Source organism: Macrobrachium nipponense, chromosome 9 (assembly GCF_015104395.2).
Source record: "Macrobrachium nipponense isolate FS-2020 chromosome 9, ASM1510439v2, whole genome shotgun sequence".
NCBI lineage: Eukaryota > Metazoa > Arthropoda > Malacostraca > Decapoda > Palaemonidae > Macrobrachium > Macrobrachium nipponense.
In genome coordinates, this window is record NC_061110.1 from 91,735,940 (window position 1) to 91,751,208 (window position 15,269).

The 15,269-nt window shown below is 40.4% G+C and overlaps 1 protein-coding gene across 3 annotated transcripts in view; it reads right to left on the reverse strand.

The window, feature by feature from the left end:
- Positions 1 to 15,269, reverse strand: part of LOC135218388 (axin interactor, dorsalization-associated protein-like) — a 379,405-nt gene that overhangs the window by 6,539 nt on the left and 357,597 nt on the right. For all 3 annotated transcript variants that reach the window (XM_064254680.1, XM_064254681.1, XM_064254679.1), the window contains 2 exons: positions 7,373 to 7,436; positions 5,932 to 6,877 (listed from right to left, as the gene is read on the reverse strand). In XM_064254680.1, coding sequence (XP_064110750.1) covers positions 5,932 to 6,877; positions 7,373 to 7,436 — 1,010 coding nt within the window. The remainder of the gene's footprint in view (positions 1 to 5,931; positions 6,878 to 7,372; positions 7,437 to 15,269) is intronic.

A 15,269-nucleotide genomic window follows, 5' to 3' on the forward strand; every position in this document is an offset into this window, starting at 1 on the left:
TAATAATAATAATAATAATAATAATAATAATAATAATAATAATAAAATAATAATATTTTGGTAGAAGACCCTCTTTTAGGCAAATGCTGTCGAAAAGAATGGCAGAATTAACCTGAGATCCTGTTTTAATAAAAGATTACCTTCAGCATTTATATTATTTTGAAAATTCCCAATGTGAATATTGGCCAGTTACTCAGAAACGTCTCTCTGCTATTCTAACTGGAGGAGTCAATTTCAGAGATATTGTTGCTTAAAATTTATCTATTTATTATAGAAAGTAAATAAATAAATAAATCAAGGTATAATTCAATGTTGTTTTTAGTCTAATTCGACTAAACCCAACATTGACATATACCTTGATTTATTTATTTACTTCATGTAATAAATAAGTTTTAAGCAACAATATCTCTGAAATTGATTCCTCCTGAACAATCATATTGGTGCAATACTCGCAAATTGTAATAGCAGAGAGAAAGAAGTTGTTAGAATATAGGGTGGAATCTATACAAATTAAATGCAGTTGATGCAGCAATATCCTTCTATAATATTTGTTTGAAAGAGATTATCCTTCCAATATTATTATTATTATTATTATTATTATTATTATTATTATTATTATTATTATTATTATTATTATTATTATTACTCGAGCCTCTGTACTGGTCGGACGTGTCCCACTGCTGCTCCCTTCGTTCCAACACTTTTCTACCTGGTATGGATAGCCGCCATGTTGATGTTACTCTTGAGAGTATACGAGAGGAACAGCTATGTATTGACCGCCTTGTTGAGACTCTTTTAGAGTCTTCTTTTGTGGCAACTGGTGGAGATTCATCATTAACTACCAGAAGTGATTCAACTACGTCTTCGGCACGATCTCCAACCCCGGCGATCAGAGGTAGAGGTCGACCACCCAAGATTCGTGTGTCTCCTGCTTCCCCAGTCCCTCCCACCCCCCCTGGTGTCTCCCATTAATAACCAGTCCTAAGAAAATATCATAAAACTGCCTCAGGAAGTTGAACGATCAAAATAAAAAGCTGCTTAGTTTTGTGGAGACTGTTGCAAAGAAAGATAGTGATAATGAGGATGTAAATCATGGTGTTGTTGTTCCTGGTAGTGGAGATCATCACATGACCCCATCGCAAAACGTCCAACTCAATAGTGTCTCGGAACGCCTAGAAAAAATTGAGCAGAATCTAAATTCGAATATCTTGATCTGCCGTGGTCCTTCTGTGAATGATCTGATAACAGCGGCAACTGCTGGAACATCAACAAATTTCCAGAGTCTGAAAGGTGAAGTCTGTAAGACAATCTGCGGCGATAATGTGACCAATGTTGATATTGCAAGTGTGCATGTTGGTCTCTTCGGACGAGAAAAGAAATCCTTAGGGATCGAGTGTTCAAACGTATCGTCGAGGCTGTATTTGCTGAGGCAGGCTAAGCATCGGTGGCCTGCTGGTTTTTTCGTGTCGGAGTACTTGACGCCACCTAACCACTTGTTGTTCTATAACCTTCGCCAGCTTAGGAAACAATATCCAAATAAGATTAAGTGCATCTTTACCAGAGGAGGGAATATCTTCTACAGACTCAGTGACTCCGATCGTTTGTGCAGGGCAAAGACTCTTGCTGATCTGGAAAATATTATCTGTCAGGAATCAGCAGCGGCTGCTGGCCCTGATTCGTCCTAGTTATGTCGCTTGAAGCTGATTTACTTAATGGTGAATACCCTACATTTTTACCTGACATTGACAATTACTTACCTGTAGACTGCAAATATTATGATTTAAGTACTGTGCCAATTTCTGTATCAGAACCATATTTTAATTTGCTTATGCTCAACATTCGTAGTTGTAAGAAGAATTTTAGTGTGTTTTTATCATATTTCTGTCATTTACTCACATATTTCTCTTGCATTGTCTTAGTTGAAACCTGGTTTACTAAAGATAAAGATGTTGTTTATACAATTCCTGGTTTTTACAGTTATGACTCGTACCGTGATCACCTTGGTGGAGGTATCAAGATTTTTGTCAGGAATGGTATCCAAACCAGAATTATTAATGAGTATTCCTTCTTAAACCACTTGTTTGAAGTGCTGACTATTGAGTTTATTATAAATTGTAAAAAACTGATATGTTCTGCCACTTATCATCCACCCACATCTTCTCATGTCACAAATAATGACTTTGTTCTTTCATTTGCGTCCTTCTTAAGGAATGTTCTCAGCCTTCATATACCGGCTATTGTTTGTGGTGATTTTAATATATACCTTTTTAATATGAATAAGTACGGTTATGTTGACTATTTTGTGAGTAGCATGTTTGAACTGGGTCTCTGCCCTCTTGTAACTATTCCAACTAAAATTAATCCGCAAAACCAAATCACTAGCTTTAGCCTGTTGGATCAGATTTGGATCTCAGGGCGACGGCGTGAGACATTCTTTTGTTATTACCATTGATATAACTGACCATTTCCCTGTTGGGATATCTGTTGACTCATTTCCCAACCATATGCCCATTAGCGTAGAGACCTTTAAGCGAGAGAAGGAAGGTCACCTTTGCGATGTTGCTGTCTCATTTTGTTTTCACTTTTACTAATGCTAATATAAATGGAACAATTGATCTTTATTTCTCAAAAATATTTGAGCTTTATAAAAGAGCATTTCCTCTGATAAAATACACAGTAAAGATAAAAGAATCTGCTCAAGCAGTGTATCGCAAAGAAAGCAAAACTGCACAAGCTATACCTAGCAGGAAAAATCGTTAAGTTGCAGTATATATGGTACAGAAACAGATTAACCAACGTTTTACGTAGATCAAAACGTCTGTACTATATGAGGCAGGCAAAAATTTTCGTATGATCTGGTCCTGTCTGAATTCTGTTTTGGATAAGAGGAAGACAGTTACATTAGAGCGTACTGAGGTGTCTGACCGGGTATTAACTGGACGTGAATTAGCCAATTATGCAAATGAGTATTTTGTTACTGCTGCTGCTTCCCTGGTTGGTAATTTGTCACAACCTCTGCCTTATACATTTTTATCAACACCGATAATGTCCACCTGTTTTCTTTATCCTACCGATTCTTTTGAAGTTTTGGGTGTAATAAAGAGGTTAAAAAATAAGGGTAATAAGGTTATGGATATATCACCTCTAATTTTAAACGAAAATACTTTTATTTTCACAACAATTTGCTGAGTTATATAATACCCAAATGCTTTAAAAAAGGCTAGGGTTACTCCGGTTCACAAGTCTGGATTCAGCACAAATTTGGACAATTATCGACCTATATCTGTCCTACCTACAGTGTCTAAGATATTTGAAAAACTTACACTCATAAGAATGGAAAGTTTCATCGTTGTACATTCATTGCTTAGCCCATGTCAGTTTGGCTTCCGCCGCGGGAAAAGTACAACTCATGCTATCATAAAGTTGTTTTCTAATCTACTCACGGCTTACCATCAGAAAATGTTTAGTGTGTGTTTCTTTTTAGATTTAAGAAAAGCTTTTGACACTGTATCACATAGTATCCTACTACAGAAACTGGCTCATTACGGATTTAGAGGCCAGTGTCATGAACATTTGAAATCTTATTATCAGAACATGGAGCAGTATGTATTTTTAAATGGCCTATGCTCTGATTCTAAACTTGTTACTTGCGGAGTTCAGCAGGGTTCTATTCTTGGCCCATTGTGTTTTAATTTATTTATCAATGATTTACCATTGGCAGTTGGAGTTGAGACTGTGTTATTTGCTGATGACGCAGCCTTTGTTGTCACGTCATGCTCTTTAGACGGATTATTTAATAACATCAAAAAGCTCTTCTCAGACTTGGAGAAATATCTAAAAGCCAATTTGCTCTTGCCAAACTCCAACAAGAGTAAGTTAATGTTTTTTTCCTCGCGCCCGGCACAGAATTTACCTGGCATATTCTTCGCAGGAGAAGCCATAGAGTGGGTGAATGAATTTAAATACTTAGGACTAACAATAACAAGAACTTTGTCCTTTGCTAAACATATTAACAATGTAACCCTAAACATCAGCCGAGTAACAGGAACTCTAGTTGGCATACGTGTTGTTGTCCCTACTCGTGTGCTTGTAAATCTGTACTATGCTCTTGCCCTTCCATACTTGAACAACCATTTGATAGTTTGGGGTTCAGCGCCTGCCAGTCACCTCACCAGACTCAATTCCTGTTTCAATAATTTGCTGAGAACTATCTCGGGAGTTAAATGGGTAGATAATGTCCCCCTGTTGGGAATTGTGGAAATGTACGATAATTTGAAGCTGTTGAGGCTGAGGAGTCTTTATAAATACAATCTCTAAGTTTTTAAGACTTTTACTGAGTGGGAAGTATACTGAGATTTACGTTATTTTACTTCGTCCATATCTCCAAATACGCTCATATGAAACAAGAGGAAATATGTTTCGCCATCCTCATTTGGTTTGTGAGGTGGAGAGAAGATTTTCACCACATCAAATAATTTTGCTGTACGATAGTCTACCACCTACCTTATTTGAGGGCTCTCTGCGGTATTCGTTACGTTCATACAAGTCATCATTGATGAGCGAACAATAGTTGTCTTTTATAGAATGGTAGAATAATAACTTTTTAACTTGGTTGTTTAAGTGTCTCTGGTCTGGTGTTTTAGTTAGGCTCTACAATAGTTGATTAAATTCTCATTCCATTGTTTTATATGCCGTAATTTTGTCGAATCTGTGCTATTGCATGGATTCCATTGTTTTTTAAATAGTGTCTAACTTTGTGTATGGGTGTGTGTGTTTTTGTCTTGTTTTCGTTGTTTTAAATATTGTCTGAGTTTGTATGTATTAATGTCTGTGCTTTGTGTGGATTTTATCTGTATTGACGTTTTTATGTAGCCTGCCATATAAGCTACTACAGCTTCGGCGGCCTTACTTGAACTGTGTGGAGAATTGTATTAATATGGCATAAATAAAAACTAAACTAAACTAAACTATTAAAACCGTTTTATCAGACCACTGATTTGATTATCAGCTTTCACAGGGCTGGCCAGAGGGATTTGTTTTTATTTATATTTTTTTCATACTTTCTCAATTAAACGACAATTTAAAAAAAATAGATGAACTCAGTTTAGAACAAGACTTCCCCCCATCCTACATTGTCTAAGAAAGTGAAATTACACGCCATGGTAATAGTTTGCAGTTAACCTAAAACCGAATCTTCATGTTAATTATATCTTCATCACTTATGAAGCGTATGTGAGAGTTGGTGAGGTTTGTAGACTTTTAGGCCAGGAATGCATGAGCCACTCTGTGGCGCCACAGACTGGCGTGGCGCCGGTGTGTGGCGGGGATGTGGCTCCCGATAGGTTTCCATTGTTTATAAGCTATGTCGAGCACGCGAGTGTCTGTGGCAAGCGACTATGGCGAGCTGCCGCTGATACCTACCACAGCTTATAAACAATGGGAACCTACGGGAAGCCTCATCCCCCACCACATACCGACGCCACGCCACTCTGTGGCGCCACAGAGTGGCTCGTGAACTCCTGGCCTTATGGTCATAATTCCTAATTATCCAAAAGTAATTAAAAAAAAGAGCATAACCTGATCTACATTTCTCTCACTGAAATGAAACTGGAAACAACTGTTCTGTTGCACCTTCCTCGTTGGACGAGTGGTTTACATGCTCGCCTACCGATTTGGTAGTCAAAGGTTCGATTTCCCGCTCTGCCAACGCGGGATCAGAGGACTTTGTTTCTGGTGATTAGAAATTGATTTCACGATACAATGTGGTTCGGATCCCACAATAATAAGCTGTAGGTCCCGTTTCTACATAACCAATTGGAGCCCTAGGAGAGCTGTTAATGAGCTCAGTGGACTGGTTAAGCTAAGATATACTTATGACACCTGCACACCTGCGTGGAAGAGCCACGACAGGTAACACTTATACTGTCCTACCTCTGACAGAAACCCTGATGAATGGACAGACGATGCGACCCGTGTTCTTCAAGCCCACCTTCTCCAAGCCCAAAGTGATGTAGGTGGAACCGATCTCCTTGAAGGGCGGCGGGAGCACCGACTCCTTGTGGGCGTACGTGGCCCCGGCGACCGGGGTGTCCGTGACGTCTTCGAGTTCCTCTTCGGTATCGCTACTGCCGGCGGAGCTGCAGGTGTCGCAGCTGAGAGTCGATCTGGCGTCGGCGGCCTCCTCCTCCTCCCCCTCCTCCTCCTCTTCGTCGTCCGCTGCCTCCTCGATGTCACGCCCCTCCGCGTCTTCCAACTCCGGGTGCGGGGCGACGGAGGTCCTCTTCATGAACGGGAGGTAGGTCAGGAGGTTCTTCTTGGTAGTCTTGGGCGAGTCGGTGTCGTCGTCCTCGACCTGGACGGCCGTCCCGCCGTTCTTCTCGTCCGGCTCGATCTCGCCGACGTCGGTGGTGTCCCTGGTTTGGTTGTCCCGGTTGTTTTGGGCTTCCTCCTCCTGCAGCTTCCGCAGGGCAGTGGCGGTGTTCGGCCTGACCGTGAAATCGAAGCCCTTTTCGGAGAACATGGAGCCTGGCAGTCCCATGAGGCTGAGGAAGTCGCGCTTCTCCTTGGGGAACACCACCTTGTTGCTCTGACCCTTCTCCTCGTGGCGGTGCTGAGTTCGATGCTTCCGCTCCCGGTACACCAGGACCACCGGCACTTTGGTCTTCGACACCATCCTGCGGATGGTGTCGAGGACTTCCAGGCATTTCGTGAGTTCGTTCAGGGCCATGGTCTCGGCCGTGGAGGTGATGGCGTCTTTAGACAGCGGCCCCGTCGAGGCGAGGCCTGGCTTGCAGATCTGAGCCCGAGAACCTTCCAGCTTGATCCGAAGTTGCTGGGTTCGCATGTCGAGGCAAGTCAGCACTTGGCCCAGTAGTTTCTGAAAGAGGAGGACATCCTTAGAATGACCATCTTTCATGTTTAATGCCTAACACCAATGCCCCTGAATACATTCAACATTAGGAAACATATCTCAATCTAGCAGACTATAGCAGATTCACATCAACCGTGCATTTGATGTCTAGGCCAGTCCCTTACGACGCTCCTGATTGGCTGTTGGTAAGCCAATCATAGGGCTGGAAACTCTCAGTCTGTCAAGAGTTCACATAACCAAGATGTGTGTTCCACCTCTCCTGAGGGATACTCAGTAGGGGTGGAACATAGATCCTACTCATGTGAACTCTTTCGAGAGAGACTGAAAGTTTCCAGCCCTGTGATTGACTTATCAACAGGTAATCAGGAGCGTCGTAAGGGACTGGCCTAGACATCAAACGCACGGCTGATGTGAGTCGGCTATAGTAGTATTTGAATATTACCTTTGAGGAAAGGTATAAAACAGTACAGAATAATTCAGTTGAATGGGGCTAACACCAACCTTCTGGTCGCAGCTAATTTGCTCGTAATCGTAGATGGCTCCTTTGGTAATGTTGCGGTTCAGTCTGAAAAAAAAACGCATTCGTAAATTATCTTAATTTTCAAAGTTCCATGTCTTTCTTTTTCATTAGATTTATAAAAACAGGTTAGAAGAACAACCAAAATAGGTTACTTACTGCAATTTACAAGGTATCACATTTGAGAGACTTCTCGTCTCCATCATTAAATTAGCTCGAAAATAATTGTAAAAGGTTTATCAGAGAGAGAGAGAGAGAGAGAGAGAGAGAGAGAGAGAGAGAGAGAGAGAGAGAGAGAGAGAGAGAGAGAGAGAGAGAGAGAGAGAGGTTATGGCTTGCCTTATTATACGAACGCAAAAAATGGAAATATTAATTGGGACACCCTCATTCAATCAAAACAATGCCCCCAAAAGAGTATAGCGCGTACATTTCCTATCTCAATTTATTCCAGTTTCTGTGAAAGGACTAATTCCTTTCCATTACTGAAAAGTTCTATAGAACAAAGCCATTGTTTCGATTCGGTTAATTGCCATAGAAAAATACAAGCTCCCCCACCTTTGCAGAGATAGAATAAGTGATTGATTAATGTAGACTGTCTCAGCTACACGGCACAAAAAAACACACGCACATAAACACACCCAAAAACAGATATGCCGATATATTTATACATACTCCCTAACCGGGATTTTTTGTTGCTATTGGTATTCACCCAGGCCAGAACCTACGTTGTATTTTCTCGGAAGTTTTTGAAGAATCTTTGGACTTTTGCATGACCTTCCAACAATCTTGGAAAGCTTTAGGAATAGGCAAGAGAGAGAGAGAGAGAGAGAGAGAGAGAGAGAGAGAGAAGGTATAAGAAAATTTTATTTTCTTGTTTCGTGTTTTCCAAGTAGGCAGAAGTTTACAAGTTCGGAACACTGTGCGCTCATTCTGTTGAATAATAATAATAATAATAATAATAATAATAATAATAATAATAATAATAATAATAATAATATATTTATTATTATTATTATTATTATTATTATTATTATCATAATTCTATTTTCCAACAACAATTCGAGAAAAAGCCATCATGTATAAAAGAAATAATCTGCTATTTTTCTACACTTACCATTCTCTATATAAAATATACAAGGTAAGCATCACACACACACACACACACGTTTATCAACAGTTTATAAAATTAATTTTTGAGAGAGAAATGAAAATTGGACACACTAAAAGAATATAACTGCCTTGCCGTTGTTTTTTTTCCTCTCCAGAAGTTAAACAACCTTTATTGCCCCGACTTGGTTTTTGCCGCCTAAAAGCAAAAGATGGTTCGTGACCTGGCGCGTCGTTTACAAAAATTGCACTTGGCCTGAGCTGCGCGAAATAGCAGGAATTTCCTGGTTAAAGGAAACACACAAAAAAAGTTCGTTCTTCTATTCTTCCTTTTATTCTTTCTTTGTTCCTCATCCTTTCTCTCGGATGCTTCCTGTTCCTTAGAATTCCTGGACAATGTGTGTGTGTGTGTGTGTGTGTGTGTGTGTGTGTGTGTGTGTGTGTGTGTGTGTAGTACTGGCAATCTTCTTAGGCACGAAGATATGGTAATTCAGTTGTATTCCACATAGGAAAATGAAAAATGTATGTCTCAGAAAATGCTCAACAGTTTCGTCCTCCAATGGACCTCTTCTTGTGTGTGTGTGTGTGTGTGTGTGTGTGTGTGTGTGTGTGTGTGTGTGTGTGTGTGTGTGATCCCACGTCATTCTGAGATCAGAATACGATTCTGTACTTGGATGGGAATGCACAGCAACCAGCTTTTGCTTATTGCTGTTTGGGAATGCTGTTAAAACCATACAACTTGTAATGCGATGCTCCTTGCATTCCAATAATTTATTTTACATTTCACTTTATCTATTCATTTGTTAATTTATGTCTTCTTTTTTTAATAAATGCGACCTCTTCTTTCCGTATTTCCCTTTACCTCCTATTACTACTTTCTAATGAACACCCTAATATTCGTTGGAGGCTTGAATTTCAAGTCAATCGCCCCCCTTTGGTGGGCTTGTTCTTTATGAATAGATTTCATCTTCTGAGTAATAATAATAATAATAATAATAATAATAATAATAATAATAATAATAATAATAATAATAATAACAGGAGAGAGATCTTCCAGGGCGACTCACTGTCCCCACTACTCTTCGTAGTAGCCATGATTCCCATGACAAAAGTACTACAGAAGATGGATGCCGGGTACCAACTCAAGAAAAGAGGCAACAGAATTAACCATCTGATGTTCATGGACGACATCAAGCTGTATGGTAAGAGCATCAAGGAAATAGATACCCTAATCCAGACTGTAAGGATTGTATCTGGGGACATCAGGATGGAGTTTGGAATAGAAAAATGCGCCTTAGTCAACATACAAAAAGGCAAAGTAACGAGAACTGAAGGGATAAAGCTACCAGATGGGAGCGACATCAACACATAGATGAGACTGGATACAAATACCTGGGAATAATGGAAGGAGGGGATATAAAACACCAAGAGATGAAGGACACGATAAGGAAAGAATACATGCAGAGACTCAAGGCAATACTCAAGTCAAAACTCAACGCCGGAAATATGATAAAAGCCATAAACACATGGGCAGTGCCAGTAATCAGATACAGCGCAGGAATAATGGAATGGACGAAGGCAGAACTCCGCAGCATAGATCAGAAAACCAGGAAACATATGACAATACACAAAGCACTACACCCAAGAGCAAATACGGACAGACTATACATAACACGAAAGGAAGGAGGGAGAGGACTACTAAGTATAGAGGACTGCGTCAACATCGAGAACAGAGCACTGGGGCAATATCTGAAAACCAGTGAAGGCGAGTGGCTGAAGAGTGCATGGGAAGAAGGACTAATAAAAGTAGATGAAGACCCAGAAATATACAGAGACAGGAGAATGACAAACAGAACAGAGGACTGGCACAATAAACCAATGCACGGACAATACATGAGACAGACTAAAGAACTAGCCAGCGATGACACATAGCAATGGCTACAGAGGGGAGAGCTAAAGAACGAAACTGAAGGAATGATAACAGCGGCACAAGATCAGGCCCTAAGAACCAGATATGTTCAAAGAACGATAGACGGAAATAACCTCTCCCATATGTACGAAGTGCAATACGAAAAATGAAACCATAAACCACATAGCAAGCGAATGTCCGGCACTTGCACAGAACCAGTACAAAAAGAGGCATGATTCAGTGGCAAAAGCCCTCCACTGGAGCCTGTGCAAGAAACATCAGCTACCTTGCAGTAATAAGTGGTACGAGCACCAACCTGAGGGAGTGATAGAAAACGATCAGGCAAAGATCCTCTGGGACTATGGTATCAGAACAGATAGGGTGATACGTGCAAACAGACCAGACGTGACGCTGATTGACAAAGTCAAGAAGAAAGTATCACTCATTGATGTCGCAATACCATGGGACACCAGAGTTGAAGAGAAAGAGAGGGAAAAAATGGATAAGTATAAAGATCTGAAAATAGAAATAAGAAGGATATGGGATATGCCAGTGGAAATTGTACCTATAATCATAGGAGCACTAGGCACGATCCCAAGATCCCTGAAAAGGAATCTAGAAAAACTAGGTCTGAAGTTGCTCCAGGACTCATGCAGAAGACTGTGATCCTAGAAACGGCGCACATAGTAAGAAAAGTGATGGACTCCTAAGGAGGCAGGATGCAACCCGGAACCCCACACTATAAATACCACCCAGTCCAATTGGAGGACTGTGATAGAGAAAAAAAAAAAATAATAATAATAGGGAAAAACTCTCTATCGCGAGAGTATAATTGTTAATACTTTGCAGAAACCTTTCGAATCCTTCCCTGGGTTCATCTTCAGGGAAGGGTTCGAAAGCTTTTTGTAGTTCGAAAGCTTTTTGTAAAGTCTTAAAAATTATACACGGACTCCTAACACTTTGTATTATTGTGGACCCTTTAGAACAGAATAATAATAATAATAATAATAATAATAATAATAATAATAATAATAATAATAATAATAATAATAATAATTCAAAGTTTTTATTTGCTAGTTTCATCTGCGGAGTATTTTAAAAGGTCTTACACAAAGGGCTTCTCAAAGCTTTGATCGTCTGTACGATTTGTTTTATGTTACGCTCAACCAAAACTCGGATTTCCTAAGCTTACGTTATATTAGCATTCGTAATGCCATAAGAATCTATAATAATGAAGTCCGAAAGATTTGATCTTTCTTGTCCTTTCCCGGGTGACAGCCACCCACCCCCTTGCAAACCGGTTTGTCCCCCAGGTATGGGGAATGGGAGGATAGAGGAGACACCCACCACCCTCCTGCAAATCTGTTTGTCCAGCCCAGGTGGGGCAAGGTAGGTAGCCGGGAACGGAAGAGTAGAGGAGACACCCACCACTCTCCTGCAAACCTGTTTGTCCAGCCCGGGTGGCGGCAGGGTAGGTTGGGGGAACGGAAGGCATCCACCTTCCTTCATCAAAACTGTTTCTCTCCAGCCAGGGTTGGGGGGGGGGGGGGCGTTAGGTAGGGCAAAGGGAGAAATCCACCACCCTCCTGCAAATCTGTTTGTCCAGCCAGGGTGGGGCCGGGTAGGAAGGTGGAATGGGAGGGTAAAGGAGATATCCACCCTCCTTCCCCAAACCTGTTTGTTCAGCCCAGGTGGGGGGCGGGTTAAGTAGGAGATCAGGAGGGTAGGGCAGACAGCAGCTCCGGGTTCCAGCGCGCTCCAACAAGCTCTCTCATCTCCAGGTAATAATGAATTTTACAAGGCATTATTTTAGTTATATATTATTTACCGAGATGACTTATATATATATATATATATATATATATATATATATATATATATATATACACATATACATATATATATATATATATATATATATATATATATATATATATTATATATATAAAATATATTTACCTGCCATTGTGTCTATTTGTTCTACAGTTAATAATGAACTTTACTTTGCATTATTTATAGTTATCGTTATGTACAGAGAAGCTTTATTCATTTATTTAATTCCTAATTTTAGCTATTTGCTTACTCCTGTATCTATTTAATTTTCTAGTTATTTTAACCCTTTTTTTATCTATTTATCGCAACAACTACACCCGCATTCGATAGACACTTGACAATAATCTACTCATCTCATTCTCTCCCGGAGAGATCCTCCTGTATATCCGCTCCACAACAGGACTCCCCAACCATGGGATTACCATGACAAGGGTAGTACTAGGATGCCCCCCACCCCCACCCCCGGTCCTTTCCAGGGGGCCACCCACCACCTCTTCGGGAACAATGGGAGTTGTAATCTCGTGGGAATGATGTCATTAGCGAACGTAATCGTAGGCAGCATTTACAGCTGCAATTATGGCCTTCTTTGTTTCTCCTCTGGATTGTTTTAATTAACAGAAATACTGCGTTTATTAACCTTTGCTTCTCTGGATTCTAATAAAATAATCATAGACATCCTATCCCAAAATTCCTTTATCTTTAACTCAACACAAAACACCTTTGTCAGACTTTTTAGACTTCCCTACCCCCCCTCTCCCACCACCACCACCACCACCACCAACAACAACAACAACAAAACAACAACAACAACGACAAATTAGTTTGTAGGCTTACTCCCCGAGTAAGCGAAAACCTATCGTCTCTATTCATTATTCTGGTTCAATATATTTTTTTAAGAGGAAACTACGTCGGCGCTCGTTAGTTTTAAACTAAGGAATATTGACTAAATTTGCATTAAACTGAACTTCGGAATGACAAATAAGGGTACTGTGCATTATCGCTATTCTGTGACAAAGGAAAAAGGAAAACTCGCTTATTTATAAAAGTTGTATTTACATAAGGGGGAGAGAAACAGTCGCGAGTTGATAATTAGAGAAGAGGCACGAAAGACGACATTAAAATAAACACGGCGAGAGAGAGAGAGAGAGAGAGAGAGAGAGAGAGAGAGAGAGAGAGAGTTACAAGGATTAGGATGTCTCAAAGACATCGTGTATGAGAGAGAGAGATTAATCAATGAAACTATGTGACCACACTGAAATTTTACGAGAGAGAGAGAGAGAGAAGAGAGAGAGAGAGAGAGAGGTGAGAGAGAGACTGAGAGAGCGAGAGAGAGAAGAGAGTTACAAGGATTAGGATGGCTCAAAGCCTTGTTGGTTCATTCCAGGAGACATCGTGTGTGTGAGAGAGAGAGAGAGAGAGAGTTACAAGGATTAGGATGGCTCAAAGCCTTGTTGGTTCATTCCAGGAGACATCGTGAGAGAGAGAGAGAGAGAGAGAGAGAGAGAGAGAGAGAGAGAGAGATTAATCAATGAAACTGTGACCACTGAAATTTTATGAGAGAGAGAGAGAGAGAGAGAGAGAGAGATAGAGAGAGAGGTTGGACAACTCGCAGGGGAAATAAAGAGGATTTTGCGACGAAGAACACGAGAGAGAGTGAGAGAGAGATTGATAAACTAAACGACGTGACCATCTGTTGTCCAGGAGAGAGAGAGAGAGAGAGAGAGAGAGAGAGAGAGAGAGAGAGAGAGAGAGAGAGAATCATCTTGGAAACAGCGACGACAGCTGGCGAAGCCTACTGACTCACCCCGAATACATTCGCGTCGTGGTGAGTCAGCTGGAATCATTCTTCAAAGCCTGTCAGAATTCAATGGAAACCTATTTCCAGACTCAGGGAATAAAGGCATTTCTTTTGGTGTATGTTTGCGCAAGTGAGCTAAATCGTTATATAAACCTATAAATATACTTGGTCACAAGAATAAGTAAACACTAACACAATTCGGATCTACAGAACAATAAGAGAGAGAGAGAGAGAGAGAGAGAGAGAGAGAGAGAGAGAGAGAGAGAGAGAGAGAGAGAAGCCACTGAAAAGGAGAATGAATGAATACTAGATGACTAAATTACCCGGAATCATACTGACGCCTCGATATGAAGAATGATCTCTGGATCGTTCTGCAAACGAAGACAGGAATGTACTACATCCCAATTATGGAGACAACTAATTCCAAGAAGGAAAGGAAGAGTTTTCATGGAAATCTTTGGAAACTGAACGAGAATAGAAGAAAAGGAACATGACATCGAATCCTGTCAGTGTTTATAGACGTAGCCTCATCGTCCAAAAGCGTTTGATCTTTCTAAAAACAAGTTTGATGCTGCTGGGGGAACCCTTTTTTCCGACCAGAGTAGAAAAATGTATTTCCAGAGCAGAGATACTAATAGGTAAGACCTGCTTCTGTGATCAGCAAATTTCAGTAAAATCACCAAAACTCCACAAAATTTAATTCCAGAGCAATACATTATGCAAGACCTGCTCCTGTGATCAACAGATTTCAGTAAAATCACCAAACCTCAAAAAAATTTAATTCCAGAGCAAGATACTGATATGCAAGTTCTACTTCTGTGATCAACAGATTTCAGTAAAATCACAAAACCTCCTTAAAATTTCATTGCAGAACAAAGACACTGATATGCAAGACTATCCCTGTGATATGGTGATTTCAGCAAAATGAGCAAACCTCCATGCTCGCGTTCTCCCAAGGTCACCGTAAATAGGGGAACATCAGGTATGATGCGACTGGCGTTAAATGCCTCCTTCCTTGGATGCGAAACAAATTCCTGTAGATTACGACACATGGGGAGAGTTGCAAGTTAATAGCTAATAAAGTTATCTAAACGTTTAATAATTGTTGACGACACCTTGCTTGGATGTGGGATAAATTCGTGTGAATTATGTTACCTGGGGAGAGTTGCAAGTTAGTCGTTAGTAGAATTATTTAAATATCTAATTGTTGTTTGCAATGATGTAATTAAAAGGT